Genomic DNA, 20,354 nt, shown 5'->3' with positions numbered 1-20,354 from the left:
ACAATTAGTTATGACTGCGTCCTAGTCCTTCATGAAATGCTCAGTAGCTGTTGCAAATGAGGCCTTCTTCTCTATTTTAAGACCCTTAGGAATGATCTGGTGGGATAAGTAACGTTCCAATGTAGCTACCTCCCTCCAAATTTTACATACTTTCAAAAGGTCCTTCTCCAATTTTTGCATGATTTTCTCCAAATTATCATCCTGTATTTCCATATTATCTGTGTTTGAAAAAAGGTCGTCTAGCCTATTTTTTCTATTTTCTCTAAATGAGAACATATTGCTGCAACCGACAGAAATAACCCAAGGTGCAAGAAATGACAATATAACATAAAAGAGGGTATTCCGCTCAAAAAATGCTGCCTACCCACTTCTTAAAGTAATATAGACTAACACCACACTCTGATACAAATATGAGAAGACAAAAAACACTTAAAATGTGGAATGGTGCTGGAAGAATGGAATAACAATATAAAACACAGTACTTATTCCTTCAACTGCGAAATGGTATATCATGAGACAATCCTTCAATAATCTTTTGATAAGTCCACCGTAGTTTACTCTCCAAATATGAACATAGAGTAGATGGAAAAAGAGATACAAGGGAGGACTTTGTTACCCAAGATAATACATATAATAATATGAAACGCCAATAGTCATATTGTGCATCTGGAGAAATAGTGATGGCGCACTCCACTCACAATATAGTGGGGTACGCCATAGTGGACACATTTATTCTAAAACATAATTATTTTCTTAAGAGGATTATTATCTACAGCAAATCAGGACCGCAATGGGCACCAGGTTTGCTCCAAGTTATGCGCATATATATTATGGGATCCTGGAAGGGCCATACTATTTGGAATAATAACCCATTTGGAGCAAATTTGGTGTCCTGGTCCCGGTACATTGATGATATTTTTTTCATATGGAATGGAGATAGAGGACTTTTAGCTGATTTTTGTAATTTTTTAAATCAAAATGACAAGAATTTTAAATTAACCTTTGACATTCAGGAACAAAGTATTAATTTTTTAGATATCACTGTATACATTGACAAATTGTGTATTTCATACCAAAACTTAAAAAAAAACCCACCGATTTGAATATGTTTATTCATGTAGAAAGTTGCCACCATAGTAACTTGTTAAATTCTGTGCCGGGTGGACAGTTTAAAAGACTAAAGAGGAATTGTACAGATCCAGCAGTATTTGAAAAACAAGCTCTGGATATGAAACAATCCTTTTTAACATGTGGTTATGATAAAACCAAAATAACACAAGATCTGGATGATATCAGGAATGTGAATAGGGATGATTTGTTGAAACCTAAGATAAAAGCCCCAAAACAAAATAAATTCCAGTGGGCTTTCATTTCAAACTGTACAGCGCCCAATATAAAGAGGTAGAACAGATTAAAAAAAAAACACTGGCCTATCTTACAGAGGGACCCAATGATAGGTAAATTGATTCCCTCTAAGGCGATATATATCTACAGAAAAGCTGCAAATTTAAAGATGAAATTGACAAAAAGCGCACACTTTGATTTAAAAGACAAAATGTCGGAGGTAAAATCGACAGGCTTTTACAGATGTGGACTCTGTCTGGGCTGCAGAAACGTCAAGAAGAGTTTTAACACTATGAAAGTGGATGAACTAGACATAAATGAAAAAAGGCTAAAAATCAGAGAATTTATTACATGCAATACGTCGAATGTCATTTGTGCAATAGAATGTAGCTGTGGTAAATTTTATATAGGGAGGATAACAAGGAATTTAAAAATCCGGAATATCCGGAAAGGATTGGAAACACATTCCCTCTCAGCTTATTTTAAAACCACGCATAACTGTTCCACTAATGACATCAAAAACTTCTATGGCATTAAAGCAGTGACTAAATCTAAGCGATGTTATATATGAATGTTTTTATTCCTGAATTTTTTATTAGTATGTTTATTTTAAAATCATGTAATTTATTGAGATTCATAGATTTGTTACTTACATTGGGTTTTATTTTATCCCAGAGTATGGAATCTCTGTTTATTGATCATTTATTGATCGCAGATGGTCAGGGACTTTGTACACATTTGTTGACATCATCGCCTTGACAACGAGGCGGTAGAGGTCGAGAGTCCATCTAATGTTTACGTCCCTATGGTAATGTGTGACGTCATTTCCGGTGAGGACATCGTGAGGTCTCCCATCTGAGAGCGGGTCTGATGCACAGCATTGTAGGAGCTGGAACATCTCCACACCAGAACCATAGATGCGGCACCATCGAGTCGGGACGGCAAGATACGGATGTACAGTTCCTGGAACTTTGGATATTATTCTACTCCGGGGGTGGCATCACTTCCGGTGTTGTCATCTGAAGTCCCGGCCCGCTCGGGGAGAGCTACGGGACTACACAAGGAGTATGTATAACATACAAGTTTTTCCATGAAAGGGGGTGTTCTGTTATTATACAGACTAATGACGGGGGTATAATTAATTATAATTGACATTAATTGAGGGGGGTGTTTATATGATAACAGGAAGATCTTTTCCCATAGCTTGAGGAAGATTCTTTTGGAATCGAAATGCACTGGTGGAAGGAACACAGGACTCATTGGGTGATTGTATTTTGGATCATATTGGACTTGTTCAGGAGCTATAGCATAGTGTGGAAGTCCGGACTTTTATAAACCACACTGTATGTTATAGATTTTCTATCACCTTATTTTACATAATCCTGTGTGTTCCATATCTACATCCATGAACTGTGATATTTTACTTCTAGTTTAATAAATATGTTTTTTTTATTACATCACTCCGGAATTTTTATATATCATATACTGACGAATTTGGCTTGGAGTAACAAGTACATAGATACCTTTAAGTGGACGTCCAAGCTCCTGCAGAAGTGAGTTTGGGTACGCCCAATTTTATGGTCTTGCTTTTGGAGGTGGTATAATACATGGTTATATAGACCCTATACCTGTGGGGATAAAGAAACCTTTATAGGTGGAGCATTTCCCCACGATATTGTGAGTGGGGTACACCATCACTATTTCTCTGGATGCACAATATTGGTGTTTCATATTATTATATGTATTATCTTAGGTAGCAAAGGCCCTCATTCAGAGCCGGACGCTCTGAGCAGAGTGCACGCTCTGAATGAGGGCCGTCCTCCATAATTATGGAGCGTCCTCCTGGACGCTCGTATAGCTGTGGGTCACCACCCACAGCCTATACGAGCGTGCAGGTTGATGGCCGCGATGGTCTTGACCATCGCGACCATCGCCACTGCGAGCCAGAGCCTGCGGTTGAGTTTCTCAACCGCAAGGCCCGGAGTGATTTTGGCTCTATCAGAGCCAAAATCACTCCCACTGACATCACTAGTGATGTCAGTGGGCCGGCTTCTGATGGTAGGCGTTCCCTTGGGAACTCCCCCGTCTGGGAGGCACGCCCCCGGCACGCCCACCAAAGTGGGCGTGCTGTCAATCAACATCGACAGCACGCCCCCTTTGATCAGACACAACGAGCGAAGGAAAGTCCTTCGCTCGTCGCGTCTGGCGCATGCGCACGAAGGAGCTCCCTCCGTCATGCGCAGTGCACACCATCGACCCACTTGCGAGCGGACAGCCGCTTGCGAGTGGGTCTGAATCAGGCCCAAAGTTCTCCCTTGTTTCTCTTTTTCCATCTACTCTATGTTCATATTTGGAGAGAAAACTACGGTGGACTTATCAAAATATTATTGAAGGATTGTCTCATGATATACCATTTTGCAGTTGAAGGAATAAGTACTGTGTTTTATATTGTTATTCCATTCTTCCAGCGCCATCCCACTTTTTAAGTGTTTTTTGTCTTCTCATATACCCAGCTTTAGTCTGTGCATATTATTTCCTGAAACTGTGTGTAATCAGCAGTTCTGAATTTAGCTTTGCAGCCTTTAATCTCCAGATTACAATCTTCTAACCCTGAAGATAAATCCTTAATCTGCCTGTTTTAATTCTGTTTTGGTTATACAAGGCTAACTGTTTACTGTTCTGGGATCTTATGAACAGTTTTCCACTCTAGAATTTATGTACATTGAGATCAAAAGATCTGATCACGGAAGCAGTCAAAATGTTTTATTAATTTTTTTTTAATACAGTCAATTTTTATTTGTTCTTTAATTATCAATTTGTGCACACATTGTGTAGCACTTTACAGAGAATATAGTCATTCACATCCTTTACTGTCCCAGTGGAAGTTACAGCCTCCAAGTTATACCCGGCGAAACACGGTCGTTCCAGTTGTTTGCAAAACAGGTCCCTTTTACATCACTGTTCCATATTGTAGTATTATCAATGGGTGTATTTAAATGCCTGCTCAGTTGTGACGTCAGGCCCGACACATTGGGCGAATGATTAGTGAATGATGATGAAGTGTATATGCCAGTGGTTCCCAAACTTTCTTGAATCACAGCGCCCTAAAGTACAAGCATTTTTTCCAGGGCACACCTAGGCCAAAAGTTTCTTAATTAAATACTTTTTGCTAAATTTCTCAATTAGTCAATTGTGTTTACCTGTTATTCTTAATCTCAGTTATGTGGTGGTGGACAGGGTTGTCCACATATTGAATGATTGGTGGCAACAACACTGGTTATTGCTATAACATTGACCATAAATATTTAGCTATGGCTCTGGACCAACAACCCGAGGCTCCCTTGCAAGTACCCCGAGGCACCCAGTTTGGGGACCACTGGTATATGCACTTGCCAATTGTCATACGACCCGTCGACCTAGTGTGTACCCAGCATTTGTGTTACAGCTCAAACTCGGCACTAATTTTTGTTTATTTGTCTCTGTACTTGTATTACTTTATGGACACACCCACTTCACATATCCATTTGGATTAAAATATGTTCAAGTCCTAATGATGAGTCATTATTATTATTATTATGATTAGATTAAAAAAAAAGTACATTTTTAATAAGACTGCCCCATAACTCCCCTTCAGCACTTTCACATGGTAGTGCTAATTTCACCCACACCTCCAGGCCTGGTAACAGTAAAGGAGGTGGGGTTGGAATTTCTCCTTCATCCACTAGGGGACACTGGAGCATAGACAATAGGGTATAGACTGTGGTAGAGTAGAGCCCGGCACTTTAAATAACTTAGAAGTGTGACTGGCTCCTCCCCCTTTATGCCCCATCAGCCCCAATTTTAAACGTGTTCTTGAGAGTCGGTCCACATTAGGCTGTCTCCTACCTTTTTTCCTTTATTTAAAATTTTTATTTGGATTTTTTTCTTTTAATTAATGTGATGACAGGCAGACTGTTTACTGTGGCAGTCTGCCTGCTACGTGGGAGCCGCCGGGAAGGGAGTTGCCATGGCTACTGCAGCCTGTGTCCGGCATCCCTGGAGGGGGGCTCTAATTTACTTTATCAGACTCCGCAGCGACCTGCCACAGTTTACTGCCACTAGTGTCTGGGTCCCCTGCCCACCCAGCATCCCGGCCGCAGCAGTTTTGAGTATGACTACCACCTCTGATTAGCAGAGGTGGTGGAACAAATTGCTGGGCAGTGTGACGTGTGGCACTGCTGCGGATGTCACACAGGACACGACTCTTCCCTCCACTATTATGCACAGAGGAGACCACAGCATCCCATGTATTAGCGCCGGAACCCGTCCCGTCCCGACAATCCCAGCGCAGCACTGTGGTACGCAGTGCGGTCCCGCCATTTTGTAGACGCTGAGTACCACGGGCTTGTAACGGCAGGCTGTTTATTTAAGCATAAGTGCTGCTATAGCTAGCAGCTCTATTTAGAATCTACATTATTCTAGCCACTACACGGGCTGGATAATGAGGTGCAGAGCTTAGCGATGGTGCTTTGATTCCCGTTGCCCCGCTCAGGATCCGGGGCGGGGTGGGTCTCACACTGTGGTGCTTCTTTGACTAACATCTGATCCACCGCCTGCGGGTGTAGCTTCGTATTTTTTCATGCACTCTGCTTCGTATATTGGCTATGCTTCCAGCCAGCCTCGGCAAGGTGTGCAATTGGTTACACTGCTGGCAAGCTCCCCAATGAGCCGATCACCACAGGAGCTCATATTAGTGGCCAGGCTCCACATTTGGCTGGCACAAATGCAGTGCGCCCAGCTCTTTTGATCCGGTCATCACAGAAAGCAGGGGAGCCTGCAATTTTTTTAGCGCTACTCTAAACAGCAGCAGACCTGTTAGTGGACAGAACATTCATAGCTAAATGCATATAGGTTAACATCTATGGAGTGTTTTGGATATTCACAATTGTTATCAATGCTACCCTGGAAAGGTTTGCATGTGTGGCAGTATATATATTTTTGTATCAATATGGTGTGCTCGCCTCTGCAGCACACATGCTAGAAATTGAGAGCTGTGTCTAAAGAAATTGAGAGCTGTGTCTAAATTAGCCCAGTGATCTAAGGCTCTGCTTCAGTAATATACATATGTGTATATGTGTGTGTGTGTGTGTATGTATGTATGTATGTATATATGTATATATATATATATATATATATATATATATATAAATATATAATATTATTATTATTATTATCATTTATTTATATGGCGCCACAAAGGTTCCGCGGCACCTTACACAGTACATAAATGAGCACACAAGAAAAACAGTTAATAGTAATACAAAACAATGTAGGACAAGGATATGGTTAATAAACATAGCTGCATAATACAAGCAGCAGGTCATGAACAACCAGGTGTCAGGTGCCGTTGTGGGGAGTTAGGAGTAAATGATAGGGGGAGGAGAAGCACGTGAGGAATGAGGGCCCTGCTCGTGAGAGTTTACATTCTAAAGGGGAGGGGCAGACAGGCAGAGGTGACACAGATGGGGTAGATAGTGAAGAAGGAGCATGGAGCAGTGGGTTAGGATATGTACTGCGGTATGTGTGTGTTTAAGATGACCTGATGTTATGTCAAAATTAAGTCCTTCATTCATCTAACTCTATGACAGAAAATAGATTTTGATTATGTGTTATTTACATGAGAGATGTACAAAATAAAGTTGTAGCACTTTAATTATTGTGTGTTACATTTTAGCATCTCAATACATCCTGATAAAAAATGGATATATTATGCAACTGTCCTGCCATCCTAATACAGTAGTGACTACTGTACTTTAATCCCACCTGCTGAGTGCTATGCCATGCTAGACCTACCCACAAATGGGTGCAGCTATCCCCAGTATGCTGTGGTCCCACAGGATGTTGCAGTACCCGGGCCCAGAATTTCTTTTGGCAGCCCTGGAGGTGACAGGCAGAACCAGGTTGGCAGAGTGGTGGGGTAGCAAGGCCATGGAGGGAGGGAGGTGGTTGAGAGTGGAGGAACAGGAAAGGCGGGGGAAAGAAGCAGAGGGTTGGAAAGTAGACTGATGAGAGAAAAAAGGGGGAACAGCAAGTGGAGGAGACGAGGGGTGGGATATGGATGGATAGAGTAGAGGATTATGTGGGCACTGAATAAGGGGGTTGTTTAAAGTAAGAGTGTTCATGCTGTGGACGAGGTAATAAGTGAGATGAAAACTGGAGTGGAGGTTGTGTGATATAGACACAGTGTGGATTAAAGTTGTTAAATGTTCAAAAATACAGATAAAAGAACAGCGCTGCTAATGTATGAGCGCAGCTGAAAAAGTGATATATAAAGAGAGGTGTGTGAGTACTGGGAGAAGGAATTAGTTATTAAACAAATGATTAAAGTGGATAGTTGTGACGCAGTGGGAAAAGGCAATACAAACAAGAATTTATGTAGTAGGAAGGCAAAAATTACAATGTACAAAGATCAATCAAGAAGAGCAGCACACAGATAGGGGAGTACTTGCAATGTCCAAGCAGTGAGTGCAGTAAGGAGTTTCCTGGATATTCATAAAGGAAAAGATGGTGATTTTGGTAATTCACATAAATATGTTGCTTGTTATCGTTCAGAGTGTGTTCTGGTTTTGAGTTTGTTTTCCCTCAGTTTTCCTCCAGTTAAACTCCGGCGTAACTCCGACTTAGTTATCAAATTGTGATTACACTTTTCATCTAACACAGCCTACGTCTATGCAGCCTTAGTAAGCACTAATAACTAAAGTTACAAACATGTGTCTCTGTGTGCTCACTGATTGGGACCCCACCCCCAGAGCTCAACACACACTAAATTGGGATGCAATTAAATCTAAGATAAACAATTTGTGAGAAGGGAGTGGACCATCACAGATTCACAATACATTCCTAACTTCCTTTATAGAAATTGCTCTTAATATAGCAGTAGTGATAATTTACGTAGTATACATTTTTCAAAACTGTGCTGAGTCAATCAATAAATCAGCATCTGATGGGAGCAGTAGTGATAATTTACCTAGGAGATATATATATATATATATAAGACTTGCGTTGCTGGCACTCACTAATTACAAAGAGTAATGCATCGGTGCCTCTCTGTCTGCTCACACAAAAGTGTGGAGACGTAACATACATGTTCAGGTAGCTGGCACTCGTTGTGGCTGATATAAGGATGGATATAGGTCTTTCGTCAGGATATCTGACGGAAGAACGATATTAAAGTTCTGAAACGTTGATATTACACAGGGGACCTGTATCCATCCTTATATCAGCCACCACGAGTGCCATCTATCTGACCGTGTGTGTGTGTATGTATGTATATATATATATATATATATATATATATATGCACTGGTAAAGTGGTCAGTGGTAGATACATTTGTCCTAGGTTTTTGACCTATTTGTTCTAAAAAAAAAACCCAGGAGACAGTCTGAAGTGAAGCAGATTTGAGTGTCGGCTTTTTGGAAAAGCCGGTTTGGGACCTGGGGGTGTGGATGTGAGGAGAAGGAGGGCTCTATCCACTGGCCACTCCAGGTTTTGGCTTTTTGGCCTGTTAGCAGGCTCATTAGGTTCTGCACCTGGAACTGGCTGTGTTTGATGGTAAGCTAGATGTCTCATACCTGGGAGAGCAAACAGACTGGCTGGCTCAGAGACACTTGCTGAAAACTACCTGTAAGTCTTGTGCATACGCTTGTGTTGATGGTGGAGGCAGTAGGCCCCACTATTTCTTTAGAGAGGGAACCTCTTGTCTAGTTAGCGCCCGGACAGGGCTAGGATTTACTTTTATGTTTTGTTTCCCTTTTTTGTTGCACAATAAAGACTGGTACCGACCAGCTAGTGCGAGACCCCAGACTGGTGTACTATTTTCCTGGCTGCCTTGTGCGTGAAGAGGGAGTCCATCTTCCCTAGGAGAGGGACTCCTAAACTGGTCCTGTTACAATATATATATATATATATATAATGTACTGTATATACAGTATAATATCCAAGGTTTCCATTATAAAGAATGAGGCGGCACTCCCAAATACCATATGAAAGGAGTGTTGTATTCAAATCATCATCGTGACATCAAAAGCATCGACGTTTCAGTCCTAAGACTTTTTCTTCAGGATGAGTCACAAGCAGTGTAACCAAAACAATCAACAATTTGACCAAACAGCTGGTCTTCTGCAACAGCTTCAGTCTGAAGTCCAACATGTAGAACATTGAGTCTCAGATCACCTGTGGAAATTATGAGTGCTGGTAGCCAGTAAAGTTCTGCAAAGTAAGCGGGCTTGCCCCACCAATGCATAGGCGGATAGTCTGGATAACACACACCTGACATAGCATCCTAGCTGCTGTCCTGACAGTCACCCTATACGGTACTTTTTCAGGTCAGTGGGCTCTACACCTTTAGAGTTTCCTAGCGGATGGGTCCATAGTTCCATAACTGTTAGTCCTCCCTCCCGCAGTGAGAAGTTTGTCTGCTTACACTGGTGTTTCGTGTCACCCTGCTAGCATTTGCTAGCATTACAGGTGCTGACACGGGTTTCGTCAGCCATGTTGGAGGCACTAGTACCAGTTTCAGCCTGAAAAGGGATTGTATCCTTCCTATTTTCTGTTAGGAGTGTTATTCCTCCACTTGGGCGCACAGTCATTCTCTGTCAAGGATCGATATAGATTTAAATTTCTCTGCCAGGTGGAAGAGTGCTAATTCTCTCTTCGAAGTGCGAGGCAGGCTTGCAGTGCTGCTCCACGATGACTGCCTTTTTGCTTCTATAACTTTTTCTGATTGTCTATGAGGTTGAAAGAGAGGGAAGTGATGATATTATACTAGAATCCGTTGGGGTTCTGGGCGGTCCGGAAGGCTATGCAGGTGGACTTGATTAGTTTCATTGTCTGTATTTATTCTTTATGACATCTGTTCTTCATGACACAATGGGGGATGTCTTCCTTTACATGATCTAGTCTCTTAGTCCACCGTTCCTGCTTTTGACAGTTGCAGTTTGTCCCCTTCTTGTCAGAAGTGATCCATGTTGGTGTATTCCAGTTAGTCAACACCCTTTTCTAGACACAGACTCTCTGTCGTGTCTAGTGCACCTTTACTCCTGTCCTCGTGGTGTTCTAATTTCTCTGAGTAGGATGCTTGCAAATTGATAATTCTTGCAGAGGTTCCGTGGCCGTTGCTTAGTTGGCTAGCAATATGGCTATAATAGCCTAGTGGACTAATGCTCCATTTCCATAAGCAGAGGTTTGTAAGCTTGATTCTCCTCATATATATATATTTTAGGGGGCGTTTTGGGTCCTTGCACTTCCAGTGTGGCTGTTGCAGCCATCATCCTGAAGTGCTCGGATATATTGTTCTGTTTCAATGCCAAAACAGTTTCAATGCAAGTTTTCTGTAGCTTGGTGTGCACGCTGTTGCCCGGGTCTTGTTGTTTCTTGTAGGTGAGGTGGACTCTGTTCTTCAGCATTGGTTGTCTTGCTGTCTGTGATTTCTACGCTCAAACCGTTCTGGTTTGGAGCCCCTCACCTGGACGGACCTTTAGTATGGCCCTAGATGACTGTTTTGTAGTTGGCTTTTACCTTATTGTATACTCTGGCTCTTGCCTTAATGTATACTCTGGTCTTTCTAGGTCGATTATATCTTTTGCATTTTGCTAGAGTTTTTCGTGAACAGAAACCAATATGAGTTACATAACTTTTTGATACCCAGCAGTTGCTGGGTTGCTATTGTTAGTTGTGGCGGTATCTTTCCTGTCTTCGGATTTGGTTGATTTGTTCTCTTATTGCTTCCTTACTACAACGGATTCCTTGTTGATGCTCTCTGCTTCCCAAGGTCAGGGCTGGACTGTTGCAGTTGCATTTTACAATGCTCTGTTGCCTTTTTGTCCGCTTTTGTCGACTAAGATCGCCCTTTCACATGGTTCCATTCTGTTCACACTGGGTTCTCTGAGGCTGCCAAGTGAGGAGTTCTGACTCTTTTCTGTGCTTATGCAGTTCTTGCTTTCATTTTTTGCCCTACCGTTTCAGTTTGGCTACTAGATCGGCAAGTTTGTCAGCGCTTCACCCCCTGGAGGTTAGTTTTGGGACGTCCTCATTGTCTATGCCCCAGTGTTCCCTAGTGGATGAAGGAGAAAATAGGGATCTCTGGACACCCACCCAGCACTGTTTAACTGCCTTCTTGTTTTTGTTTGATTATATTCTAGTTCTATTGCAGTTTTGTCTGCATTATGGTGTTGTGTGTCTGCTTGTGTTCAACACAGTGGGTTACTTTGTTATCCTTCTGTCGGTTTTGTTCTGTTCTGTGGAGTTTCCCTTCTCTTCCTCTTCCTGTTGTCCTCTGTCTCCTCTCGGGCTCAGCTTCCTTAACTGGGACTGATGGGGCATAGAGGGAGAGGAGCCAGTCACACTTTTAAATTATTTAAAGTGCCAGCCTCTACTCTACCACCATCTATACCCCATTATCTATATTCCAGAGTCCCCTGTGGAATCTGAGAAAGGGATTTATCAGTAAGTACCAAAATACTATTTTTTTTAAAAACATTCTTACTTTGCAGCATTTTTTCCACACCTGCCTCAAACTTTTGCACTGTACTGTACATCTAAAAATCATATCCAGAATACGACCATATCTTACACAAGACACTGCAAAAATTTTTTAATTTTTGCGCTTCTTATCTCCCGCATTAATTATTGTAGTAGTCTCCTTATTGGTCTTACTTACAGTAAAACAGCTTCTCACCACTACAATAAATTTTGAATGCAGCTGCGAAGCTAATCTTCCTTGCTAAACGTTCAATGTCTGCTGCTCCACTTTGTCAGTCCCTCCATTGGTTATCTGCTTTCTACTGTAATCAATATAAAATACTTTTACTTACACATATGGCTGTTAATCAAACTACACATACATACATCTCTTCAGTTATCTCAGAATATCTCTCAACACGACCTCTCCGCTCTGCGTCTCTCATCCATACGTATTACTTGCTCCCATTCGCGGTTGCAGGACTTTTTTCGGGCTGCTCCGACTCAGTGGAATACCTTTCTTTGTCCCCACTTAAGTTTTTGGTATTTCAACGACTCAATATAAAACTCTGATTTAGGGGGGAATTCAATTAGCCACGGTAATTTACTGCATGCTAATTGATTTCCTGGGGCTATTCAGTTAGCCGCGAAGTGCAGCACTTATCAGGGTTTTTTTTACCATTGTACAGGCAGTGAAAAATAATCCTTGATAACTAGGTGGTTAACAGGTGCCACCACCCTGTTAACGCACAACTCCATGAACTTTTCACAGATCTGTGTGCTAAGGCCGGTAACCCAGGACTCGACAAATACCGGGGGCCAGGTCACCATGGCTACTAGATTTTGCTGCCTGGCTACTAGATTTTGCAGTGAGGGAGGGAGTAGATCCTCATCAGCTCCGTCGGAGATTCGTGCATGTGCTGAGCGCTCGCTCTGAATCAGGGCCCTCCTCCCTAAAAATGGAGCGGCCTCTTGGACGCTCGCATAGCTGTGGGTTACCACCCACAGCTTATGCGAGCGTCCATGATGATGGTCGCGATGGTCAAGACCATCGCGACCATCGGGCTTGCGGTAGGGTCTCGTTGCCGCAAGCCCTGGAGTGATTTTGGCTCTATCAGAGCCAAAATCACTCCCACTGACATCACTAGTGATGTCAGTGGGGCCGGACCCAGACGGTAGGCGTTCCCATGGGAACGCCTCCATCTGGCAGCCACGCCCCTGGCACGCCCACCAAAGGGTGCGTGCTGTCAGTCACCATCGACAGCACGCCCCCTTTGGTGCGAGACCCCGTGTGACGTATTCCTCGTCGCTCGCCGGGTCTCGCGCATGCGCACGACGGAGCTCCCTCCGTCGTGCGCATGCGCATTCGGCCAACATCGACCCGCTTGCGAGCGTCCTTCGCTCGCGAGCGGGTCTGAATCTGGCCCTCTGTCTCATCAGTCTGTCTAATTTCTTCTCCATGCTAGATCTTTTCCTCTCCCCCCTACCTGCTGTTGTGCAGTTAGGGCCTGATTCAGAGCCGCTCGCTAGATGCGATCGCTCGCATGATGTGTATGCAAATTGCGTAGGCAGTTCTATCTCACAGCAATGCATTAGCACGCCCAGTATTTCTTAGAGAGCGATCACATAGTGTATGCAGACACCCACCAGCTTCTTTTTAAGATGCCCACTTGTACACGTCATGTCGAGGAAGTGTATGCAACCATCGGTACATCGGATGCTATCGCAGCGCTTGAGGTTGACCATACCCTGCTGCAAGCACTGCGAGCACTTCAATGTAAAAATGTAAAAACAAGCCAGGTGACGTGTACTATGATGCTGTCTTATAATTATGCACACTTCTAAAACGCCGTTGAGATGCTCAGGCACACCTGCATTTGCACCTCCACTTCCCCGTTTTTAATGGCCAGACCCTGTTACCACCTACAAACGGCTTCCTCTGTCACTCACTCTGCTGGGCTATCTATGTGCTGGGCTATCTATGTGCAGCGAGCGAATGCATTGTGATCTTTCGCTAAGGTATGCGCATGCGCACTGAATATCATCGGCAGCAGCGAGAGTATGCATCTTAGTGCGCGGGTCTGAATGAGCTCCTTAGTCCAATCCTATCCCGACTTGCTTCATCTATCACTCAAAATCTAAAAATGATAGATTTGTTCTCCTATTGCAGCATATTGGGCTTTTACAGAGGCCTGTTGTCTGATGATAATGTGATCCACACGTGTGGACAAGTAAACAGATTCAAGGCTAATAGGTTTGGTAATGTTTGAGATGGATTGCACATGATCAGTTTGCGCATACAATCCATCTCAAACATTACTAGGAGAAGGGGATGTGTGATCTGAATCAATCGCTAAAACACAACTCAAACTGAAAGTCAAACAGGAGCAGCAAATTTTGGGCCATAATTTTGAATTGGGATCTAGCTTTAAACCAGTTTTGACATTTACCAACTTCTCCTCCTTTGGACATTAAGCTGCATTGAGGTCTAATTACTTGCAGCCAGTAAAAATCCAAGCAGCTCATTTTATTCATGTTGAATATTATAAACATACCCTCTTCAACGAGGGCATACAATTATATTTCCCCATAAATTGTCTAATATAAAGGAAAAAAAACTTAATATGAATTTTTTTTTATTTCCATTCCGTAGTGTTCATCTAGTTCTAATTTGCTTTTCTGAATAATTTTCAGAGCAGTAAAATGGGTATGGAAGCCGTTATTGCACTGATGGAAGCTACTCCTGCAACTCCAGCCTGCGTAGTTAGTCTCTCTGGTAACCAGTCAGTGCGACTGCCATTGATGGAGTGTGTCCAAATGGTATGTGTTTTCTTACTTGCTTTACAGCAAGCTGCTGTGAAAATATTAGTTGTCGGGATAATAAAATGCTATTGCCCGCTCATCTTTTCTGTTCACATTGGAGGGCAGTGTAAAGCATGGTTTGGAGATAAATACTGGAAAATCGCACATGCACAAAATACCAGTTGTACTTTTACCTGCTAATTGCACTGCCGTAGAATAATGCAAGCATGGAAATCCATGATGTCAATGCCTGCAGTGTCTGATGCTTTGTACATTGGCTCTAATAAGGCATTGACAGTGCATTGCATTGAAGCACTTTCAAAACCCATATGAATGGTCACTAAGTTAGAGGACATTACATCTGTTGGTAAACATTCACTCTATACACATTAATATTCACTGTAAATGAGGCTGTCTTTCTATGTAAAGATTTAATTGCCACACATATAATAATCAAATACACGGAAGCATTTACAGTATTCTGTAACAGCAAAAAAATCCTACAGTACACAGCTATTATCACTATAGCATACATTACAGTTATTTGTTCCTGTTAAAGGCCTCATACCTATTGACTTTATAATATAACAAAAAAAATTACATTGACAGTGAAAACGTTAAAGGGTGACAATATCTTGTTTGTTTTCAGACAAAAGATGTGCAGAAAGCTATGGAGGAGAAAAGATTTGATGAAGCAATTGAGCTAAGAGGAAGGTAAGTCATGAATTGTTCAAAACAAGTCTATGAATTTTAGATTCAATACTAAGAAATTTTAGTAATTATACCTCATATTGAGATCATGCGCTAATGCTGGACAATCTAGAAACATTTAATGCTGGACAATCTAGAAACAGATGCGGTGCTACAGATGTGTCCTCATACATTCTTGCTTCAGGTGCGCAAAAAGCCTCGGTTCCCGTGGGACTCTGCAGCGCTGGGCGTCTTAGCCGCAATGCGATATACTAGGACGCACCAGGAGACTATGCTGCTTCATTTGCTATACAACACTTGTATATCTGTGTGCAACTGAGTTTCTGAATCTATATAAAAAGTGGTACGATGCAGTGGCCACAGCTTTTTTCCTCGCCAAAGTCCGTTGTGCTTCATTTACAGACTTAGCCGCACACAGATAAACAATACACAAGTGCGAGACATATTTTCGGCGCTAGCAGATTCACAGTGGACCTTGCGGCATACTCGCGCCACTTAGCATATTCAGGCTAGACGTATGAGGACACATCTGTAATTTGAGGAGCTTGACCTAGAATGTAAAAATAAATAATGCACTGGACATACTGTAATCTTGTAATGGCCCTAATTTATTTATCCAGTGACAAATGGCACCATCGTTGAAAGATTTAATCTTTTGGCATAATGTTGGGCAGTGGAATTTAAGAACCCCTGTCCATAATACTGAGACCTCTGGGGCCTAAATGCAGGCTACTCATACACACTCCAACTATAGCAGCACTCCGAACTGAGAATGCTCATCCTCACTCCCCAGGACTTATGCATAGTATGAGGCAGAGGGGCTGGTGCAGAGCTGAATGCAGCTTGATTTGCCATATGTACAGTATCTTGTGTGTTGCATAGCACATACTCTGGAACCATGCTAATGCAAACAAGGGTGATGCAGAGTCGTATACGATCCAAATGCATCTCCACTTGTGACTCAATCGGTGTAACTGGACTGTAATGGGATGTTCTCATGTAGGTAACGTTCACCAACTTGACGGATTTGCGGGCTATGCAGTTGTGCCTACGTGTACATATGCCTGATTTCAGACTAAACTGTGGATTGGGACGTGGAGGAAAAGTGCATGTCTTTTGTGGTTTTGAAGAACGCATTTACTTTTGTGTGGTGGATGGAATAGTTATGTCTAGAGATGAAGTGAGTTTGCAGTTGGAGAAAAAAAACAGCTATACCAGATAGGACAGAGTATCTATAGGAGCAAGGAGTAGATTTAGTGAAAATGAGATGTCGATCTTGTCAGGAGCATTTAGGTGTTGCTGTGCATACAGATGTGTTCTCCTATACCTAGTGTTTTTGCACCATATGGCGAGAGACGCTTGGTATGATTTAGACACTCCACCATGGTCCTGATTTTGTCATGGAGAACAACATGATCAGGACATTGAAAATAACAGTTTAGCCTGCTAAACACCCCTTCATATCCAAACGGTGTTTAACATTGCATGTGTTGTATTATGTTAATTATGTATTTATGGCCATTGTTCTTCATCACCAGGTGGGGGTCGTACACGCTGCTACTATTGTGCACACGGATAGAACATACAACCTCAATACACTTTGTATCCATAATAACACACCAGAGAACCATTTTGGTTACCTGATACACATACAATTGTATTCATTTGCTTAATTTCACACCAGTGTTTAAATGGTACAACAATTTTAACACCATATGTAAATAAATAATGAGACAAAATTAGTGTATTAATATTTTTATTTTCAATTCATTTCAAGAACTTTATACTTTGGCATATTTTTTTTTTCTTCTGGGTCCATAGGGGATCCACAGGGATACCATGGGGTGTGTGTGGTTGGAGAGATCCGAGCACCAAACAGTTAAGCTTTCAGCTCCCAGGATGGGTCCTCCTCCACATATACCCCAGCCACAGGCAGACAGTTTTTCTTTTGGTGCCGGCAGGACCGGTCGCACCTTTTTTTAATTTTTTTTATTATTATTTTTCCTTGGGGTGCTCCTGGCAAACAGTTCCAGGTCCCAAAAAGACTAGCGTCTTTTTACCCTCTCGTTACTAGGGAGTGTACCAAGTGGGAAGTCCCTCCCACTGTTGATTCGCATGTGGCACGCCTAGTCAGAAGCGCTACGCTGCCTTTACCGTCTACATCCTCCCTTAAAGATACCATGGATAGATAACTAGAAACCTGTCTCAAGTCAGTCTACTTGCTTTCTGGCGCTATCATTAGGCTGCGAAGGATGGGCAGAGGCTGCCATCTGACACTACCAGGGAACAACTGGCCTACATCTCCCATATTCAGGAAGCAGCCTCTTATTTGGGAGAAGCTGAGTTGGATACTGGACTCCTTGCCACTAAGGCATCTGCGACCTCTGTAGTCGCCCGCCGGAGCCTTTGGCTACAGTCCTGGAAGGCGGACACAGGATTTTTCCTTCTACTGATAGCGTTGGTGACCACCGAATCAAATCCAAGTCCTGTTTGTTCTGGTTAATCCACTGTTATATAACTGAGACTTAAATCAAAGAATAGAGAGATATAAATAAATAAATGTCACACCAGTGTATACTAAATATGCAATTCCAACTCTCTACATATGAGTATATGTGGTTAAGTCTCAGAGTAACAGGTAAATTGAGATGCAAAAATTAAAAACAGACTCAAAATTACATATATATATGTGTGTGGAGATCTTGGATCTGTCACAACTTTTGTTGCAGCCATCTCTGTTATATAGCAGTTGATGTACTATCTTTCTTTCTCATCTTAAATTGAGAAAATTACTGTATATCCTGGCACAACTGCCTGATGTGGTTAAATATTGTTGAAATCACGATTTACACTTTGTGGATGATCTATTATATGTGACATCAAGATTTAAAACTGTGTAAGCTCTCCACGTGTGTGTGTGTGTGTGTGTGTGTGTGTGTGTGTGTGTGTGTGTGTGTGTGTGTGTGTGTGTGTGTGTGTGTGTGTGTGTGTGTGATGTAATTTTGAGTCTGTTACTAATTTCTGCTGCTCAATTTACCTGTTACTCTGAGACTTATCCACATATACTCATATGTAGAGAGTATGAATTGTATATTTAGTATACACTGGTGTGACATTTATTTATTTATATATCTCTATTCTTTGATTTAAGTCTCAGTTATATAACAGTGGATTAACCTGAACAAACAGGACTTGGATTTCATTCGATGGTCACCTACGCTATCAGTAGAAGGAAAAATCTACTTCCTAATATACATAATATCATCTTTATATTCTTCGCCACCTGTCTGACTAAATGGTGTCATAACTACCACGTTTGATTTACCATAATCAGGAACTTAGAGATTAGATATTTTTGATGATCTCTCTTCTTTAAGTCAGTCAGTCTCTTATCTACTGGGCCGATTCAATGTGTAATGTCTGTCTTTTGTTCTTTGTTTTATGTTGTCTATGTATAGATGCTTTTGCTGATATCATACGTTCAATTATCCACAAACGTTAGTTTTTAGTGGCACACCATTAAAAGTTAAGTTTTATATTAATAAGGTAGTTTGAGTGCCACACAAAAGAGAGTACTTTTTCTTCTTTCGTGTACATGCCTAATATAACTCTCATGGGCGCACCTCCATAAAGAGATTATTACACAGATACTGTTTTTAAATTTACATATTTTGGAATATACCTACCTTTTATACCATTTTTTTCGTGTGTTCATTATCAGTGCTTAGGATATCCCCAACCCCCTTTCCTTGCTTGCTTCGATGCTCAGGGCACGTAAACCTTCCTCAGCCCTCCTCTATTACAGAGTTTGGAACTCTTACTTTCAATGGTGCTCCCCCATAGGCTTTGACCCTACAGTTTTTAGGGTCTCCCGGGTGCTTGCCTTTCTCCAGGCTGGGTTAGACCTCGGCCTCCCTTAGAGTTCATGTTTCTGCTCTGTCAATCTGGTTCCAGCGAAGGATCGCTCCCCTGCCTGATGTTAGAACATTCTTGCAGGGTGTTCTCCGCTTTCAACCTCCTGTTTGTCCCTCTGGTGGCTCCGTGAGATTTGTCTATGGTTCTCTGGGCTCTACAGTCTCCTTCATTTGAACCTCTGGACTCAGTAGACCTCAAGTGGCTGACAGCGAAGACGCTCTTTCTCCTCGCTAGCTCCTCTGCCTGCAAGCTATCTGATTTGGCAGCACTCTCCTGTCGCTCCCCCCTTCTGATCTTTCATCCGGACAGAGCTGTCCTCCGTACCATGGCTGGGTACCTCCTTAAAGTGGGATCCCGGTTTCATTTGAATGAAGAGATTGTGGTTCTGGCCTTCCAGTCCTCGGATCTTTCGGCAGGTGAAGCCTCCTTGGATGTGGTTCATGATTTTCGGATCTAAGTGGATCGTACTAACTCCTTAAGAAAATCAGATTCTATCTTTGTGTTGTACGGCTTTCACAAGCGAGGCTGACCAGCTAATAAACAGACTCTAGCTCGATGGTTCCGCATGACAATCTCTCTGGCCTACACGCAAGCTAATCTTCCTGTTCCAAACAGGGTGACGCACGTTCTACTCTCTGGGAGCCTCGTGGGCGGTTCGATGTGGCACTTCTGCAGAACAACTGTGCAAGGCGGCTCCATGTGGTCTTCCATCCACACCTTTCTCAGGTTCTACTTGTTTGATACCTTGCCTCTCAGGATGCTTCCTTTGGGCATCGGATTCTCGTTTCTGCTCAGGAGCATCCCCACCCTTAGGAGACACTGTTATGGGACATTCTCATGGTATCCCTGTGGATTCCCTTTGGGCCCTGAAGAAGAAATTAAGAGTTATTGTAGACTTATCTTTATTAACTATGTTTCTTCAAAGTCCATATGATTCACAGAGCACCCACCCTGACGCACCTGGCCTCATTAGGTATTTTTTCTCTAGATCACTGATTCTTTCATGTTCTGGGAGAGAGTTTCTTGAGAGTAATGTTCTTCCTTCTCCTCGCCCGGATCTCTCCAACCACACACACCCCATGGT

General features: G+C 42.4%; 1 protein-coding gene and 1 non-coding gene across 4 annotated transcripts in view; both read left to right on the top strand.

Moving 5' to 3' along the window:
- Nucleotides 1-20,354, top strand: part of PFKL (phosphofructokinase, liver type) — a 238,173-nt gene that overhangs the window by 119,151 nt on the left and 98,668 nt on the right. For all 3 annotated transcript variants that reach the window (XM_088451029.1, XM_088451031.1, XM_088451030.1), the window contains 2 exons: nt 14,537-14,662; nt 15,294-15,358. In XM_088451029.1, coding sequence (XP_088307155.1) covers nt 14,537-14,662; nt 15,294-15,358 — 191 coding nt within the window. The remainder of the gene's footprint in view (nt 1-14,536; nt 14,663-15,293; nt 15,359-20,354) is intronic.
- On the top strand, nt 10,933-11,043 carry LOC148501019 (U5 spliceosomal RNA). The gene has a single exon (XR_015870092.1). It is a non-coding gene; the product is annotated as a U5 spliceosomal RNA (small nuclear RNA).

Source organism: Taudactylus pleione, unplaced genomic scaffold, assembly GCF_031769625.1.
Source record: "Taudactylus pleione unplaced genomic scaffold, aTauple2 ptg000536l, whole genome shotgun sequence".
Classification (NCBI taxonomy): domain Eukaryota; kingdom Metazoa; phylum Chordata; class Amphibia; order Anura; family Myobatrachidae; genus Taudactylus; species Taudactylus pleione.
The sequence above is the reverse complement of the archived record's forward strand: the minus strand, read 5'-3'. Positions and strand labels throughout refer to the sequence as shown.